The sequence below is a fragment of the Astyanax mexicanus genome, chromosome 6, assembly GCF_023375975.1.
Source record: "Astyanax mexicanus isolate ESR-SI-001 chromosome 6, AstMex3_surface, whole genome shotgun sequence".
NCBI lineage: Eukaryota > Metazoa > Chordata > Actinopteri > Characiformes > Acestrorhamphidae > Astyanax > Astyanax mexicanus.
Window position 1 is genome coordinate 40,165,399 of NC_064413.1, and position 18,445 is coordinate 40,183,843.

Here is an 18,445-nt window from a genome sequence, read left to right on the forward strand (position 1 = left end):
CAAAAGAAACATTCAGATGTATGTTCGTAAACTAGATAAATGCATTAACTAGATGTATCACTGAGATTTATGAAGCACTTTACTGATTTTGTAAACAAACCTTTAATGATAATTTATTTTGTGATTTATTTTTTCCCCCCACACACTTTTTGGGTATTAATTTTTCAGATATTCCGAAGCAATAGCCTATAGGGTACCACACGAAGACCACAACGATTTACACGCTCATGGGTTATTTTATTCATCTTGCAATGTTTTATTATAATGTCAGACAATGATCAAGCCATAAGGTGCCATCTGGTATATGGTGCCATTAAATGCAGTGTTTGTTCTTGGGGTTTCATCATAAATAAATAAAACAGCTGTTTTACTAACAATATCAATGAGAAATTATTTTGTTCTTTTTTTGTTCTAAAGTAAATCCAATGGCATTTCATGAACATTTTAAATAACTCATAGCAACACATCTAACAGATGTATATTATAGTATCCAAGTATCCAAATAGAAATCAAAAGGTTTGGTAAGCAGTTACAAGCAAAATCTTAAGTGCTTTTTATTATTATATATTTACAGTACTATGGAATTATTTAATCGTTTTCACATATTCCAGCTTAGAAAGCTGGGGTTAGAGCACAGGGTCAGCCTTGCTATGCCACCCCTCGGTACAGAACATTAAGAGCCCATCCCCAGCAGCTTAGTGGACCCAGGTATCAAACCTGGCTAACTGCCCCAGGGGTGTGAGTTTAGAGAGCGCACATTAATAAAAATAATTAGACTCTTATCTGTGTGTAACACACATTCACATTTTGTTTTATGCATTATTGATACAGAAGACAAAAGAAGACACATTATTTATGTACAAATTGTAGGACGAACTAGAATCAATATGAATCAAAAAAATAGAAAATTACAAACTGAGAAAGAACTAAATACTTAAATAAAGAATGGGAAAACCGAAAACATAACACTTATACATTACCCAAAAATGAAACCATTTTGGAATCTTTGTATTGCTCCAAAGATTTTTTTTTAACAAATTAAACAAAAATAATAGTTGTATCTGCACCAAACTTTTCAGCCCAGCTCTTGTAATAACCAATACCATCTTTATTGCTGTGAGCACAGCGGATAATGCTGAAAAATCATTCAAATTTCAGCTTTTCCAGTATGTCTTGGAACTGTTGCAGTGCAGCATGTTGCTTTTTACAGTACCGTTAATGCCGTTAGTTTACCTGTAGCAGTAAGCCCCATAAATGCGCACACTCTGTTTGGGGAAGCCAAAGCTGTGGACCCCTGCCTCTGAAATTCCTCCGCAGCGTTTTCTTGGGTTGGTGATTGGGAAGCGCACACTGCCGTCCTGCAGCCAGCCTCCATCACACTGGTCCATTTTTAAGAACTTCCAGGATGAGTAGAGCTGTCCAACACGAGCCAGCGTCGCTCCTTCTTTCTTACACGCATGTAGAGCTTCTGAGAAATTCAGCACTCCTGGAACGTAGAATACTGAACCTGTGTGACAGTCAGAGATAAACGACTATTGTTATACACTCATTTGCATAAAATAGCAGTTGAATATTTGCAACACTGTGATGGGTAATGGCTGCTTCTCTTGGTTACTGCTGCCATATATATATAAGCACCAGCTTGTTGTGAGGAGATATTCCTTCACGTTAAAGTTACAGATGGCTATGATTGGTTGTAAACTATGTCAATCATTATTTAGCAAACAGTTGGCTCATCAGTAACCAATGACAGCTAAGCACACATATTTCTTGTAGAAAGAAGATTGTACAAGCTGGTGTATCACTTGCACTGCCACTGGGCCCAGACAGCATTCTCTGGAATGATGAATCAAGCTTCACCATCTGGAACTCATCCTGACAGATGTATCTCCAGCTGGATGCCAGGAGAATGCTACCTGCCTGAATGCAGATATGCTCAAAAAACAGCAGGAGGAGAAATAATAGTGTAGGTTGGTCATTTTAACTTTAGGCTGGGTTCCTTATTAGCTCCAGTGAAGGGAAATCATAAATGCTACATATGTGATGTTTGGGTATCCACATATTTTTGGCCATCCACAGTATATGAAAAGTCATGCTTTGTTAAACACTAAAATTCCAAAAGTCATGGGATAGCAGTATGTAAATTAATCATTAAGAGTCACCTTAGGGGACAGCTTAAGAAATAAAGCTCACATCTTGTGAGTGAGGGTAAACACTGACCAGCGTGCTCATTGCAAGGAGATGTGAATGATCAGTTTGAGTGAGGCTTGATAGTGGGATGTTCTGTTTCTGACTTTGTGTATGTGTTTTTAACATTTCTTAAGCCACAGTGTTACATGTGTACTGGGACTACCTCATAAAAGGAATTCCCACCCACAGTGGACAGCACAGTGGATGGCGTTGATTGTGACCAGTGGCATCTGGCTGGCTAGAATCAGAGTGAGAACAGCCACATATACATCCTGCAGGTCACTGGAGTGTTCTTTAGCTTTCATGGGACATGACAAGTCATGGGACACAATTCTTGTTCCTATCCCATGACTTTTGGCAGGCATGTCAGTGTATATGTTTGGTTTTAAACATAATAATCACTTTGAAGGGTGAACAGAAAATATGAACAATACTGTTCTCTGTAATTCAGTTGCTTCCATCACATCATCAAGATGACATTTTAAGCTGCCAGTATCGAATGGACATGGTAGGAGTTCAAATGTCACCAAAAAAACAGTTCCTCTCAATAACACAATCTCTCTTGTGTACCTAAACAACACCGGATTGTGTTTCTCCTCTTCAGTTCATAACTGAGCCCACTGTCCTTCTTGCCGGTGTTCCTCAAGACTGCCCACTTTCCCAAACCATCTCCAGCCTCTTTACAATGCATATTTAATCTGCTCACCTTCAGTGGTAGAGGTAAAACAGAAGGCATCAAAGTGCTCCTTTGTCCTGTGCTGAGGTCCGTAGCTTCGGATCCCTGCGAGAAGTTCTCCTCCGCAGGCTGGCCGCGGGTGAATTATCGGGTAATGGACTGTGCCATCATTCAGCCACCCGGCATTACACCAGTCCAGACCTTCTGTCCAGGCTACACAGGAAATAAATAAATAGTAAAGTGATGATAAATTTAATATTAATACATTTGGAAAACTGCTATTACATAAGTTATAGAAAAATAAAATATAATCAGCTATATGCTCTAGAAGCTTAAGAAAATACTTGGAAAAGCTGATTTTGTTGGGGGTTGGCCTGTGCAGCCAGCAGAGGGTGAAAACAAAAAATCACTGTTATTCAGAAAGACTCCAAATCCCAGAATTCCAAGGGGCAATCATTCTAAACCAGGTGCACCTGTTGTCACTTGTATTTAAGGCCTTGGCAAACAGCAAGCCCTTTTCAGACCTTTGTTTAGGTGTGACAATAAAGTATGCTGAGAAAAGAGCAGGACATAAAAAGAAATGAAAGCTAAAAGAAGAAAAGAAAGAGAGATCACAAAAAAGAGAGATCTCTAAAGAGTGATCTCCAAAGAATGCAATAAAAAGAGAGTTCTCGAAAGAGAGAAAAGAGAAGACTGTTCTTATGATGAGAGACAAAGACCTGTTTTAAAGTTTCTCCTAAACGGCTTTTGAAGTTTGTTATTTTATTTGATGGTTCTACCTCTCCTTTGTTTGAGCCAGGCCATCATGGTATTCATATCCCTGTATATATATATATATATATATATATATATATATATATATATATATATATATATATATATATATATATATATATGCTTTGGTCTGATCCCGGGTGAATAGAAAATATTAGCAATTCTCAGGTAAATCGTATTACTCACCTTTGTAGAGCTGCATGTATGTTGCCAGTGTGCCATCCTGCTTTTCACAGGCTTCTTTAGCATCATTGTAGTTGAGTTTGTATCGACCTCGGCTGCTCTGATAAGGAAACACAACCCCTGAAACATAAGCAGATAACTGTTAATTATTCCTGATGCTATCACTCAAATTTCATTATTCTCAAATGTAACATTTTATCTCTGTACTACATACTTCATCAAACATCATACAGTATGATGTCTCAAATGTCCAGTTTTAGATCGGGTGGGGTAATCTTCAAACAGGAAGCCCCCGCAACCGTCAGGGCAAAGAAATTCCCACATTAGGGTAATGAACTGTAGAGTCTTATAACCTAGACTGCAGGTGAGGTGGGCTGTATTTCTCACCAGATACGTCAAAAAAGGTGGAAAACAAAGCCTCCAGAGCCAAGTAGATTTAAAAAAAAATGTTTAAATTTTACTATTATACTAAATGGTAGCCACTGTAGTTATTATAATATATTTCTATAAAGTGCACAGGTGTCGTGCTACAATTGCAAGAGGCAGATTGCCTCGTCAGCCTCTTCAGACCATTTCACATTTGCATATTCCACAGGAGGAGTCTTCATAAGGTTCCTTATAAGACAGACCTATTTAGGACCTTCTCAAGCTTTGTCTGCAGCCTAGGCTTTGGAACATAGCTTACATAAAATCGGGTTCTAAAACTGCCACTGAGAAACAGAAACATGACTCTACCTTCAATCCCAAGAGTAATATCCACATTTTCATCATCGATGCCATTGATGAGCTCGCAGCGATACTGGCCATCATCCTCCAGCTCTAGACCAAAGAGGAGCAGTGAGAGATCCAGAGCATGTGCACGGCGAAGACTCGCTCTGGGCCCCAGGACCCCGTAGTGTTTATCAGCATGGCCGTTTGAGATGAGGATAATATTTTGTACTCCTTGTCGAAGAGGGTCGAGTTTAGTCCATTTCACTCTGTAGTGAGAAGGCTTGGTCTGCATGACACACGGCAGGGTGATGTTCTCTCCTCGCCGGGCCATTACTGCAGGATACACTGGTGGCTCCACGAGATATTGGAGCTCCTTCTCTTTACCTGGTTTTAAGAAAGATTTTGAAATACAAAATGCATTAATTATTCTGACACATCTAAAAGTTACACTATGTCCAAAGGTAATCTACGTAGGCAAGGATAACACTACAGTAATTGTGAGATCTCAGAAAGAACTTGTAAAAATGTTTTATTTTGTGTGACCAACATTGCTTTAAGCCTCTTGTGCATGGACTTCACAAGACCTTCACAATTTGCTACAGAAATCCTCTTCCACTTCTCCATGATGACTACATCACAGATCTGGTAGATGTTAGAAACCTTAAGCTCCTTCATCTTCCGTGTGAGGATGCCCCACAGGTGCTCAATTGTGTTTAGGTATGGAGACATACTTGGCCAGTCGCTCACAATTACCTTCAGTGTCCTAACGGCAGTTGTCACCACCGTTTTAGTGTTGAAAAACTGCTATGCAGCAAGTTTGCAAAGCTTGATTCAGTACGTCACAGTACATGATGTTGGAATTCACTCATGCCGCCCCAGACCATGATGCTGCTGCAACCACCACCATGTTTAAATATAGACAAGGGACAACAACACAATTGGACACAATTTGGATATGTTCACTGTGAGGTGTACTCCCGTGTGTTTGCAGCTGTGTGTTAAGCTATTTTCGGAGGAAAGTAAATACTATCACATACTGTACTCGTATTCAAGCTGTACACTGACTACTCTAAGCGAAATTTTCATTGTGTTGTCGCATTAAAATATATATAATAAAATATATTTGCAGAAATGTGAGAACTGTGAAACTCACTTTTGGGAAATTAAAGCAATATCTGGAACACACCGGCACTGAGCCTTACCTTTACTGCTGTGATGATAAAAGGAATCAGCCCATGAGAGTAAACTTGCAGCAACCATGATAAAAGTAGCGCAGTTCATATTTGAGCAGCTCTCCCTGGCTGAAAAATAACAGTTAATATTAATATGTTACAGTTCTAATGTTTTTGTTCAGTCCAATATTTGCTATATATTAATATACATATAATATAAATATATAACGTGCAATGCATGTTCAAAATACCATCTGTGAAGTACACAAATACTTTTATATGCACAATATATTTCACTTGGCTTGCAGTAAGCATGTAACATAATATTGAGGAGACAAAGTCCAGTTCCTCAGAAATAATTTATTGTTTTTTCCAGCTCCCATTTGTCAAGAAAAGCTTGGGTTTTTGAGTAAGCTGTATCAAGTGCATCCAAGCAGGGAAAACAGTAAACTGGGCAGGGCTGTAGACCGGACCTATAGGCTCTCCTGACTTGAAACTGTATCTTAGCTTTGTTTGCAAAAATGCAGCATCAGCACCGGTATACCAATTAAGCAAACAATAGTAACAGAATAACAATAACCAAATACAGTATGATTTATTCAGAAACTGGTGTCCAACCTTTTATGGCCTCCTGCTTCTGGCTTTTTTCCTTCAGAGATGTAAATCAATAAGATCCAGGCTGTGATGGAAAAGCATGGCAGGTTGTCTGTTCATCCACTTGATCTTCAAAAGTCACGTTCCATCATACTCATCATTTAGGTCCTTTCTCTCCCTGTCTCTTTGTCCCTCTTTCTTTCTCTCCCTCCCTCTCCTTAGCTGCCTGAGGTCTGTAGCTCCGGACAGAGTAAACAGTTTGTCCCCCCCTCTGTTCCAGATGTTAATGTGATTCAGACAGACTCCCATTGTCTCTCCTCTCGCCTCTCAGTTTTAGCTCAATATGAGCACCAGAGTGCGGGCTAACAGGCAATAGCCCGTTCAATCTGAACACATTGGTTGATTAAAACGTGTTTAAGCTGTTGTTAATATCATTTATATTCATGTATGTGGTTATTGCATTTATATGTGTTGTTAAACTAGACTAGTCCTCTTTTTGTAAAAGTATTAAATGAATGAAGTGACTTCACATCTTTAGAGAAGAAAGGACCTCCAGACATGGAGTGCAGCCAGTAGGCCAGGGTGTGCCAGGTGCCACTGTATTACAAAATCATTAGACAGTGGTTTATTGGACTCCTGCCAGAAACACTGCTATTTTTTAATAACCCCTTGAAAAGTATTCTACACTGCTATAACTTATATGCTCTAATTCTAATTCAGTCAAATTGTATTTACCTATTGTTGTTGAAGTTGTTAAATAATAATTTGTGTAAGGCTGTGTAGAATAAGGATGTAGCTAAAGTAGTAAAACTGACCAATAGCTTTTAATTAATGACGCATTGTTGTATTTTTGTGTGCAATGTACCATGATTTTTTTTTAACATTTCCTGGATCTCAAGGGAAAATATTAAAATCCAAGTCATTTCTGAGGATGTTATTGATACAATATGGACAAAAATACAAAATGCTTTCTTTAAAGTATAAAACAAAAATGAGGGTACAATGTTTTTGAGTGATAATATAATGGCCACTGACTTCAGATCATATTTATTTGGCAATGCAGTGCATCACATCACCAGTGTTAGATTAAATTCTAAAGTAAATATTTAAATTATTTTTATTTTTATATATATTAAATATGTGTATGCTTATAAAATGTCCCAAACCAAATTATAATAGAAAGCAAGCACTGTACAGAATAATAACTATGCACCATAAACTACAAATTAATTTCTTTTATAGCTCAGACTGTGTACACATTTTGACGTCCCTAATGTAACTGGACCAGACACAGGAAGCAGAGTGGGCCTTCTGTTTTTCTTTGCGTGACCCGGAGCACAATAATCACTTTGTCATCAGCCTCCTCTTCACAGCTTAAAGACAACAGCAAACACACAAATGAGGGAAGAGGAAAAAGAGGCTGAGCGAGGAAAAAAGTGAGATAATAGGATTCTGGAGCTTCCTCTGGCTCCCTTCTTTATTGTGCTGATTAATCAATGGGACTCTTTCTGCTCCTCAGCAATTAGTATTCATACTGGCGTGCTTAGGTAACAACTCTCCCTCTCTTTCTTCCCCTACCCCCACTAATAGTGTCTATTATTTTTATTGTTGATTACAACCCTAAATCAGAAAAGTTGGGCTAGTATAAAAAACATAAATTAAGATTTTTTTTCTTATATTTACTTTATCTTGACTTTTCTTTTATTGATGACAGTTAGAATGAAAGATATTTCATAGCCTGCACAACATTATTTAATTTATCAACATGCATGCAGTTACAATAGACATATATTGCAGCATCATTGTGGTGAAATTACGAAACCAGGCTGTAGTCTTACTAAATAACATTTATTTAGAAGGAAAGAAAGCGTAAAAAAACTCACAAAATGACGGCTTACTGGTGGAAACCCTTATCCTTCCTCTAACCCAACACCAAGAGGATGAATAATGCTCCACCAGTTAAACCACCATGACCAAATCCCATTGATCTGAACAAACACACACACAACACTCACAAACTCCATAAACACACATAATATCCCCAAACTAAGATGGGGGGCCACAGATCCTGCTAGGAGCTTCCCCGTGAGCTTCTAAGACCCTCCTCTATACTCAGCTCTCTCCCATTATTAATAAATGAAATAAAGTTCAGCAGAAACATAATTTTAGGTTCATATTGTCTGCAATTATAAAAAAAACATCACAGAACACTGAACAATTTTTAATCACAATTTTCAACCTGTCCAAATTATGTTTTATTTGGACAATTGTCTGCTGTTTTGTTAAAATCATTAATGTAACGTCACCAAAACAATACATTTAATTTTAATGCAAGTACCTTAATTTGTTAATATTTAGTTTGATTACTTTTGATTTTTTTTTACCCGACCTCAAACTCTACACACTAAGAAAAATAAGTACAGATTTGTACCTAAAAGAGTACAAAGCTTGTCGCTGGGGCTGTACCTCAGTGAAAGTCCTTTTTTTAGCCATGTTTTTGTGCCAGTAAAGATTATAAAGATTATAAACATTATCATCAACTGAATATCAAGAACTTGATAGTCCAAATTTGTCTGGCTTTCAAATAAAAAATATGCAATTAAAATATATATTGTTTATCAGTTCAGTGATATAGAATACTAAATGTACCTTTTGGTTGGTTAAATGGTACAAATCTATACTTTTTGCTGTTAGGAAAGACTTTTACTTCAGAGGGAACAAATCTGACCCTGTAAATACAATTATTGTACCTTTGAGTACAAAAAAGTACTTATATCGTACCTCTGTTTTTTACAGTGTAAGATATGGGCAGTAATGGGTTAACCTATACCTTAACTGTCACAGGATAAAAATGTCAGCTCAATGATGTGTAATAAAAACACATTGGTATAGACCTATAACACAATACAGAGACATTGTTTTTTAAATGTACATAGTATGAGTGTAGTAGCAGAGGTTCTTGCAGATAGCAGAGATTTGCAGGTGCTATAGGCTGAAGCTGACATTTGTCAAAATGTTATGCAACCTGATTTGTGAAGGTTCCTCAGAAACAGATATTTTACTTTTTCTTCATGTGTCACTGGTTGTAGAAGGAAAGAGCGTGCTTTGAATTTGATATCAGTGTGTGTGTGGAACCTGTCTGGTGGCTTGGTAAAACAGAAGTGATGTGTATGTTTCACTGAAGCTTGAGATCATGTGGGTGCTGCCTGTATCTGTTGCTGGCGGCTTCGCATGAAATGCCTGTCAGCACTTGACTAAACCACTTCAAAACTCGAGGCTGCTTTAAATGTGAATGCGTCTGAATGTGATAGAAATAAATATGACATTCCCCCCAAAAATCTACATTGTATTGGCCCTAACTGGCACTTTTGCTTTCCCAATTATTTACCTGGAGGATATCTCCCCCTAGTGGATGTGGGCATGATTGTAAAATGTGAATAAATAATAAATAAGATGGGAACAATATTAGTACCATATACTGAAATGTACAATGGCATTGTGTATTATTAATAGTTTGATACATGAAAATGGCATATTCTGTACCTTAAACACTAGTGTGTCCTCTTTTAATAGCAAAATCCACAGAGGTGTAAAACATGACTCTAAAAGGGACTAAATCCAAAACCCACATTGTACATAGCTTTTGTTATTTTGTTAAGGCTGCAAAACGATCCCTAAAGAGTTTGGACTCGACCAATCCCCAAATGTTACCCTCCCCTGGTGTGGTTGGCCAACAAAGAACACTCCAAGGGGCATGTAATTGTTTGCTAGGTCTTAAAGGGCCCCATAGTAACTTCAAAGCAACTGAAGGCATCTCTCAATGTTTGAGTCAATGTTTGAGTTCACCATCAATATAAAACTTTTTGGTTTAAATGAAAAGAGATATGTTTGAAGAAAGCAAAACTCTAAATTGCAGCAAAAGAAACTTATCCTAAATCTCAAGATAAGGTGGGTCATACAGCAAGACAATGACCCTAAGCACACAAGTTATTCTATCAAAGAATGGTTAAATAAATAATAAAGCTACTGTTTTGCAATGGACAATGGCCGTGTCAAAGTCATTACCTTAATCCAATCAAAATGTTGTGGAAGGACCTGAAGCGAGCAGTTGATGTGAGGAAAGCCAAGACCAACATCCAAGAGTTGAAGCTGTTCTGTATGGAGGAATGGGCTAAAATTCCTCCACGCTGGTGTACAGGACTGATCAACAGTTACCGGATATATCTGCAGTTGTTACATATCACATACTTTTGACAGTCATATTGGATAATTTTCCTCAATAAATAAATGACCAAATATGATTTTGTCTCATTTGTTTTTAAGACGTGTGAAAATCTAATTATATTTTAGGTCATATTTATATTTATGAAGATAGACAATTCTAAGGGGTTCACAAACTTTCAAGCAACACTGTAATTTGTCTAGACTCTACTGCAGTGACTTCAGCTAGCAAACTTCAGCTAGTGTACAATGCAAGTTGGACATTGAAAGGACTCAGGTAGGAGATATCTGGTAGGAGCAATATTTGGTAAGATTAAAGTAATCAGAAATTAATCTGAAATCATTTTACTGCTCTTTTTAAACTATTAAAATATATGCTAGACTAGTCTAGGTTGGGCTAGGCTATGCAATGTGGCCATCAACCAACTAATAAAAGCAAAGCAGTAAATAAAATCATTTGTTTCATGCTTTTTCACCATAAAAAGAACATGTGTTCATTTTTTATTTGTGAGTTCTATGGTGTATTTAAATATATTTCTTCATCTGTTATTTGTTTTTTTGGAGCTAGAACCTCATAAGACTTATAATTGACATTTTATCATTGGTAGCGCGAAGGTTATTGATCACCTCAGTGTACTGAGTCCTTGTATTAAAGATAGATTTTTGTGCTGTAGCCCCAAAACCCCCAGTGAAACAGCCTAGAGTTACCCCCTGCTGCAGGGTCATAGTAGGGTTTTTCAGTTCTGCTTCTGACAGAAACATTTGTAAGAAAATGAGAGTGGCCTAAAGGGTAACTGTCATGCATAACTCGGTTCAAGTTGATACCTGTTGTCTCTTCTGTTTTAAATCCAAATCCTACTGCTAGGGCTTAGAGTGACCAATCAATTACTTTCCACGTAAAATGAAAATTAAATTGTTTTTAGTTTTGTATTTTTTTTATTTATATTTATAATTTTTCCCCCCATTTTCTCCCCACTTTTTCACTTTACAAGGACAATTACCCAACCCACTCATTAGATCTCCCCCTATTACTGGTGATACCCCAACACCAGGAGGGTAAAGACTAGCACATATGCCTCCTCCGATACATGTGAAGTCAGCCACCGCCTCTTTTCGAACTGCTGCTGATGCAGCATTGCTGAGTAGCATCACAGTGCGCTTGGAGGAAAGCGCAGCAACTCAATTCAGATACATCAGCTTACAGATGTCTTGTGCTGAGCGACATCACCCTTTGGAGTGATGTGGGGAGAAAGTGGCATCTACCCACCCAGAGAGAGCAAGGCCAATAGCACTCTCTCAGGGCTCCGTTTTACACTGGCAAGCTACATGAACAGAATTTGAACCGGTGATCTCCTGATCATAGTGGCAGCATAGTGGTTTTTTTTTTTTTTTTGTAACAGGCAGGAAATGTTAGGTTTGGTGACAAATTATGAAAAGCGAGAACCCAAAGTGTGTGCCTTTAACAGCAAGCAGTTCATTTCCTGTGAACATTGTCCAATCAGCATGCAAAACAGTTCTCTTTGTCACTCTGCCAAACAGGTACAACAAATCTAAACTCTATCAAAAATCTCTGGAGGATCATTGACTACCAAGAAATCCACTACATGTACTGAACTGTGGAAGAGACTGGCAGAAAAGTGGAACAAGCTCAGACCAAAGCAGCGTGAGAACCTGCTGATATCCTGCGGGTGCAGGTGTGCTGAAGTCATTTAAATGAAGGGCCTCAGTACTTCTGTTCATTTTTTAAACCTGTAACCATACAAACTTGTCATTTAATATGACATATGTGAAAATGCACAGACACAGCTTGACTAGTCCCTGTACAGAAGGATTTGCACTAGAAAAGAACTCTCTGGAGCAGATAAATATACATTATTTGCACTATATATAATCCCAGTCATGGACTAGAGAAGTATTAAGTGGGGTGGTGATAATACAAAATCCTGCCCAGCAGAATCCTGATCAGCAGGAACAGTTAGTCAGTTTTAAATGAGATTAATTTTAATACTCATACTCGTGGCTTTATAACCATTTAGCATTTGTGCATTTTTACATTACGACCACAAACTTAAATGTATTTTATTGAGATTTTACATCATAGACCAATACAAAAAATAACTATGAAGTGGATTGAAAATGATAAATGTTTTTCAAAATTCGAATCAAATAAAGATCTGCCATTTTTACTCTGAAACTCCTAAATAAAATCCAGTGCAATCAATTGCTTTTAGAAGTCACTTAATTAGTTAATAGAGTCCAGCTATGTGTGATTTAGTCTCAGTATAAATACACCTGTTCTGTAAAGGCCTAAGAACACTAGTGAACGAATAGCATCATGAAGATTAAAGAACTTACCAGACAGATCAGCAATACAATTGTGGAGAGGTTTAAAGCAGGGCTAGGTTATACAAACATATCCCAAGCTTAAAGCATCCAAATGAGCACTGTTCAATCCATCATCCAGAAATGGAAAAAGAAGTATTCCACAACTGCAACCTGTCAAGATATGGCTGTACACTTGAACTGACAGATCGAGCAAGGAGAGCACTGATCAGAGAAGCAGCCAGGAGGTCTATGGTCACTCTGGAGGAGCTGCAGAAATCCACAGCTCAGGTGCACTCCACAAATCTGACCTATATGAAAGAGTGGAACTAAGAAAACCACTGGCCATATAGGGTAAGTGTCCCCAGCCATCTTGGGGCCTATGAAACTGATGTTATTTTGACAGTAATGCAGTTATTAGAAAGAAATACTAAATTGTACACTTAGATACAGGCTTAGGGTTAAAGTCTAGTCTTGGACTATGCAGCATTTTAAATGGAGATTTCTGAATGGAGAAAACTAGGCTTATCCACTGTCTGAGAAACTGACCCACAGTGTATATAAAACAAATTCCATGCTGCACATATGAGCTTTTATTTACTTTACACCTGTATAGAAACAGATGTCAAGCATTTTAAGGAAAATATTTCAGGCCACTGTTCTGAACTGCTTTCGTGTGAAAGAGCTTGTTTTTTTTAAGCTGTTATCAGGCATGTCAGACTCTACCTGCAGCAGATCCATCCATCCATGTGGGGCCGTGTCGTGTTGATGTGACAAAGAATGCTAGGGCGTAGTTTACCTTTCTATATTGTCCCTTCTCAAGTAACACTTAACATGTTTTTACAAGCCAGAGGAGAGGGTCCTACAAGAGGAGAGGCTGATTAGCATCTCATTCCACAGAACTCTTCTTGCAGGGTTGTTTCACATGTTTACACTGTAGTAACTGCCTTTGAAAGAAACTTTGAGGCTTAAAATAAGTCTGTGCTTTTCTAAGAATTTCATTCATATCACTTCGGGGGACTACAGTATCTGATAATCTCCCCTTTTCACCTTATTCACCGTCCTCCGTTCTGTGAAACTTTCCATTCACATTCTTTTCAGGAAAATAGACAAAGTGCTATTTTTGTTCACAATATATTTCAGGAGATTATATTAAAATAATTTAAGGAAAAAGCAGTAGCTTCCCACATTACAATTTAAACACGAGTAAACAATACTCTACAAGAGAGAAGAATGGTGCAAGGTCCCTTTAAGAGAATGCATCCCTGACTAATAACTAGCAATCAGTGAGAACTCAGCCAATGGGATCACTGGAGTGATTAAAAAGGATGAAGAGAAGCTTGAACAGCTAATTGCTTTAGTGCTCTGCTGCTGGAAGGAGTGTACAGACCCTTTGTTTAACTTTCCTCTTTTTTGTGTAAGTTTGTTACAAAAAGTAAGTTTATTTTCTATATTGAAATTGTTTAGAGGTTTGTGTTGCTTACTTAAGATATGTATTTTTGTTATTGTTTCAGACCACACATACAAACAGTAACAACATCTCTGTAAAGAATACTAATATAAACTAGTAAAACCCAGTAAAGATTTGCCCTGTCGTGTACTGACGACACACCATGGCGAGGACCGACTTTTCCTAATCAAGAATCTCAGCAAAAAAAATACAGCAGAAAATGGGACTCCATAAGGATGCGAAACCATAAAGATGCTGAACTAAAAATGGGCTGTTACTGAAATTACTATTGGTGTAGTCCAAGAGTCTCAGACCTTAACATTATTGAATGTATTTGGATTAACTTTTGAAAAGTCATAGTACTATTAAATCTGCCTCATGCAGTTTTTTCTTAAATTATTAGACACTTGGTCTATAAAAGATCTATCAGAAGCTACTGTTGAGTAAATGTGACAGGATGGTAGCTTCTACCTTTAGTTATGCTTTTGCTTTGACTGGTGTTTTTCAGCAAGATAATGCTCACCCACAAGCAGAAAGTGTTTCCTAGATATATCTGCACTAAGTTGTAACATGTCCTTGGCCTGCTTGTCTGGGAAAACTTTAAAGTTTAAGAAATTCCAACAAAATGGTGTATTTTTGTCAGTGGGTATTATAAATATGTTTTACCTTCCATTCTAATGCTGAGAAATTTAAGAAAACAATACTATCTGTAAAAAGATAATAAATAATGGCTTTGACTACACCTTTTGACTTTTTTTTGCTGTACAGTGTGTGTGTGTGTGTGTGCAAAATGACCCCTCAAATTCTGTCTCAGGGTATTATTCCACCCCCATCCACACCAGAATGCAGGCCTTGTCTTATGCTATTGCTTTCATGTCAGTGTTAAATTTCTATATAACCAGTAGAAAACTCTCTGATGGAAGGCTGACTGATAAAATACAGTAGATCCACACATTCCTGGAGGAACCGTTGTTTCTATTTGTCAGTCTGATCGTATCTTCATGGTCTGTTTCTGGTTGTTCCAGATCCTGCGATTGTACCTGTCTGGTCCCTCATCATCCCTGAGTCTGGTTCAGGATACCTCCTGATCAAAGGCATTATACACCACTGCTCTGAGCACAGTGATGTCAGTAACACGTTACTTAGTAACGCGTTACTCTAACGCGTTACTATTTCCAATCCAGTAATCAGATTAAAGTTACTTATCCAAGTCACTGTGCGTTACTCTCTCTCTCTCTCCACCTCACACTCACACACACACACACACACCGCTCCCTTCCCCATTACCTTTACATTTCTCCCCTGTCTCCCCTGTAAGATTTTACACCACACGTGATTGGTCTGTGAGCTTACTGCACCGCAGAGCGCGTATACCGTAAAGACAAGAAAAGTTCTGAGGCTTTAAATGAACGCTGTCAGAATTAAATCCTTCTCAGTAGTTTATCGGTTTGGGTCCGCATTGGACAACGTCTGGGTCCGGACCTGGACCACAGTCCGCATATATGTGATCCCTGGCCTAGACCATATACACGGTTTTGTTTTATAAAACCACTCCTTGCTGTCAGGTCAAGAAAGACTTTCTTTATTTAATATTTTTTTATAAAAACAAGTATTTATGTTAAGTGAAATCAAGAAAGACTATATTTCATTTTTTATAAAAAAAAATATTTATGTTAAGTTAAAGAGAAATGGTCTTTTATTTTTATAAAAAAAAAAAAATCAGGAAATAGTTCAACATTAAATGTCTAGAGATAGACCTTGTTGCTGTTAAAAATGCATTTTCCAATAAAGGGAGTATTGGCAAAACTGGTTATAATTTTTATGTTAAGGCGGCGGGAGGTGGTGTCTGCAGCTGCTGAAAGTAACTAATAAAGTAACTTGTAAAGTAACTTAGTTACTTTTAAAATCAAGTAATCCATAAAGTAACTAAGTTACTTTTTAAAGGAGTAATCAGTAATCGGATTACTTTTTCAAAGTAACTATAACATCACTGTCTGAGCAGGAGTAAATAGTAAGAGTACAGAGAAACTGCATTTCAAGGAAGCTGTAATTTTCAGTAAATGTTTGGGTAATCTGTCACAGGCTTGCTTGGTAAAAAATAGTTGAACGAAAGTAAAGTCAGGTATGAAGTATCTGTGTTTAAACACATTTTGCCTGAGGCACCCTCAGCCTTCTGTGCATACAGAAAAAAGGCTAATGATTTCTGCGAACTAAAGATTTAAGACTCAACATTTTTATTCCCACCAATGTGCAGAGAACAATATTTACAAGAAGAAGAAAAAAATAAAATATATTATAAAATAAGACTTAGATACATTTACAGTATAAATAATATGCACAGTACGCTCAATAACAATACACATAATAACTTACACTATAGACAAATATTGCACGGAAATATGTCAAGTACAAAGGTACATGTCTACATTTGAATTCATTTTATTTTACCAGCTTTTACTGGTTAGACTTTTAGAGGCTGGATCCAGCATGATCCAGGATTTGAACCAGTGATTCTCAGATCATAGTGACTTCACCTCACATCTATAAAATGCACCTTAAAAAATAAAATAGGAAGGTCGAAATGAAGAAAAGGTAAGTAGAAAGAAGTTTTTTTTTTACGCTGGATCATATATTTAATTAAAATTGCAGATATTTTATTTTAATTTGTTTACCATACAAAACAATACTTATTTACAATAGTAAAGTATTTGACTAAGTATTTTTTTACATATACTAAAAATGCAATACCTTGTATTTACTTGATTTGAAGTTTACAAATAATTTCTATATTAGTGACCAATTAAAATCAACATTGATTACAATTTGACTTACAGTTATCATTTAGATTACATTTTGCAGTGACTGTGTTGATTTATTGTGTAGAAATGTTGTACACAGAAAAATACAGATAGTTGGACATGGAAATACATTAGTATGTTCAGTGGTAAATCTGAATGTATTGCACTGAGAATCTATACAGAAGTTGGCTTGATTCACACTGTGCTAATAGTGGACTTCTCTTTTGTAAAATGAGGGAAATTTTTGCATACTACAGTTCTCTCTCTCTCTCTCTCTCTCACTCTTCCTCCCTCCCTCCCTCTCTCTCTTCACACACACCTACGGGTAGATTGTAATCGCTAGTATAAGGAATGTACAATCAACGTCTCACACCCCTTCCCGCAACAACACTTAACCTAACCAATTTAGTGGCCCACAGTATGCATCTAAGGAGAAAGAAAAATGGAGAGAGCAAAAGAAAGAAAAGAAAAAAATCATAGTTAATAGACAATTAAGGATTTAATATTTTCTGTAGTAACTCATAACATAATCAGGATGTATCATGAGATACTATGGAAAGTATGCCGAGTTTAAACCATGGCAGGGCTTTAGAAAGTATTTTCTTTTTTGAACTACGCAGTACGTCATGAAAATTCATGTGGGTTGCAGCCTTCAAATCTGCCCCCAGTCCCATTTCCACACCCCAGGTTGCCAGGTATAGACAGCAGCAGGCAAAGAGTGTGCTGCAGCCATGACAGCGTTCAAGCTGGCTAATGTTTCTGCTGAACAGGTAATCACTTAGCTTCATTAAGGTTACCTATAGCTGGGTAATTTATCACCACCGTTAGCATAGTAAAAACATGAATTTTTCGATATTGAAACTTAAATATACAGGGGTTGGACAATGAAACTGAAACACCTGGTTTTAGACCACAATAATTTATTGTCCCGACAGATAGTTCTGGTGGAAAGAGGAGAGTTGAAGTGCATATTGAATTCTGTCGGGATTTGAGCAGCCGTGGTTTTATGTTTTTTGGATATAATCTGGGTTCGCACCCAAACATCCCTTTCAGACAGCTTCCTCTTGCATCCACAGTTAATCCTGTTGGATGTGGTTCATCCTTCTTGGTGGTATGCTTACATTACCCTAGATACTGTTTCTCTTGATACATCACAAAGACTTGCTGTCTTGGTCACAGATGCGCCAGCAATACTTGCACCAACAATTTGTTCTCTTTTGGTATGTCACCCATAATGTTGTGTGCATTGCAATATTTTGAGCGAAACTGTGCTCTTACCCTGCTAACTGAACCTTCACACTCTGCTCTTACTGGTGCAATGTGCAATTAATGAAGATTGGCCACCATGCTGGTC

General features: G+C 37.4%; 1 protein-coding gene across 1 annotated transcript; it reads right to left on the minus strand.

Annotated features, from left to right (window-relative positions):
- Positions 1-216: 216 nt before the first annotated feature.
- On the minus strand, positions 217-6,540 carry hapln2 (hyaluronan and proteoglycan link protein 2). The gene is made up of 6 exons (XM_007249747.4): positions 6,325-6,540; positions 5,737-5,835; positions 4,559-4,918; positions 3,827-3,943; positions 2,897-3,079; positions 217-1,507 (listed from the first exon to the last, which is right to left on the minus strand). The coding sequence occupies exons 2-6, from the start codon at positions 5,813-5,815 to the stop codon at positions 1,230-1,232; spliced, it is 1,017 nt and encodes a 338-aa protein (XP_007249809.2). The 5' UTR covers positions 5,816-5,835; positions 6,325-6,540; the 3' UTR covers positions 217-1,229.
- Between the last annotated feature and the right edge of the window lie 11,905 nt (positions 6,541-18,445).

What these genes read in the sequence shown, in the direction of transcription:
- hapln2 (XM_007249747.4), bottom strand. Translation starts at nt 5,815, where the DNA reads ATGAACTGCGCTACTTTTATCATGGTTGCTGCAAGTTTACTCTCATGG. An exon ending in TTATCATCACAGCAGTAAAG is followed by an intron (nt 4,919 to 5,736) that starts GTAAGGCTCAGT and finishes TCTTAAAACCAG; the next exon opens with GTAAAGAGAAGGAGCTCCAA. An exon ending in TATTACTCTTGGGATTGAAG is followed by an intron (nt 3,944 to 4,558) that starts GTAGAGTCATGT and finishes CTTATGTTTCAG; the next exon opens with GGGTTGTGTTTCCTTATCAG.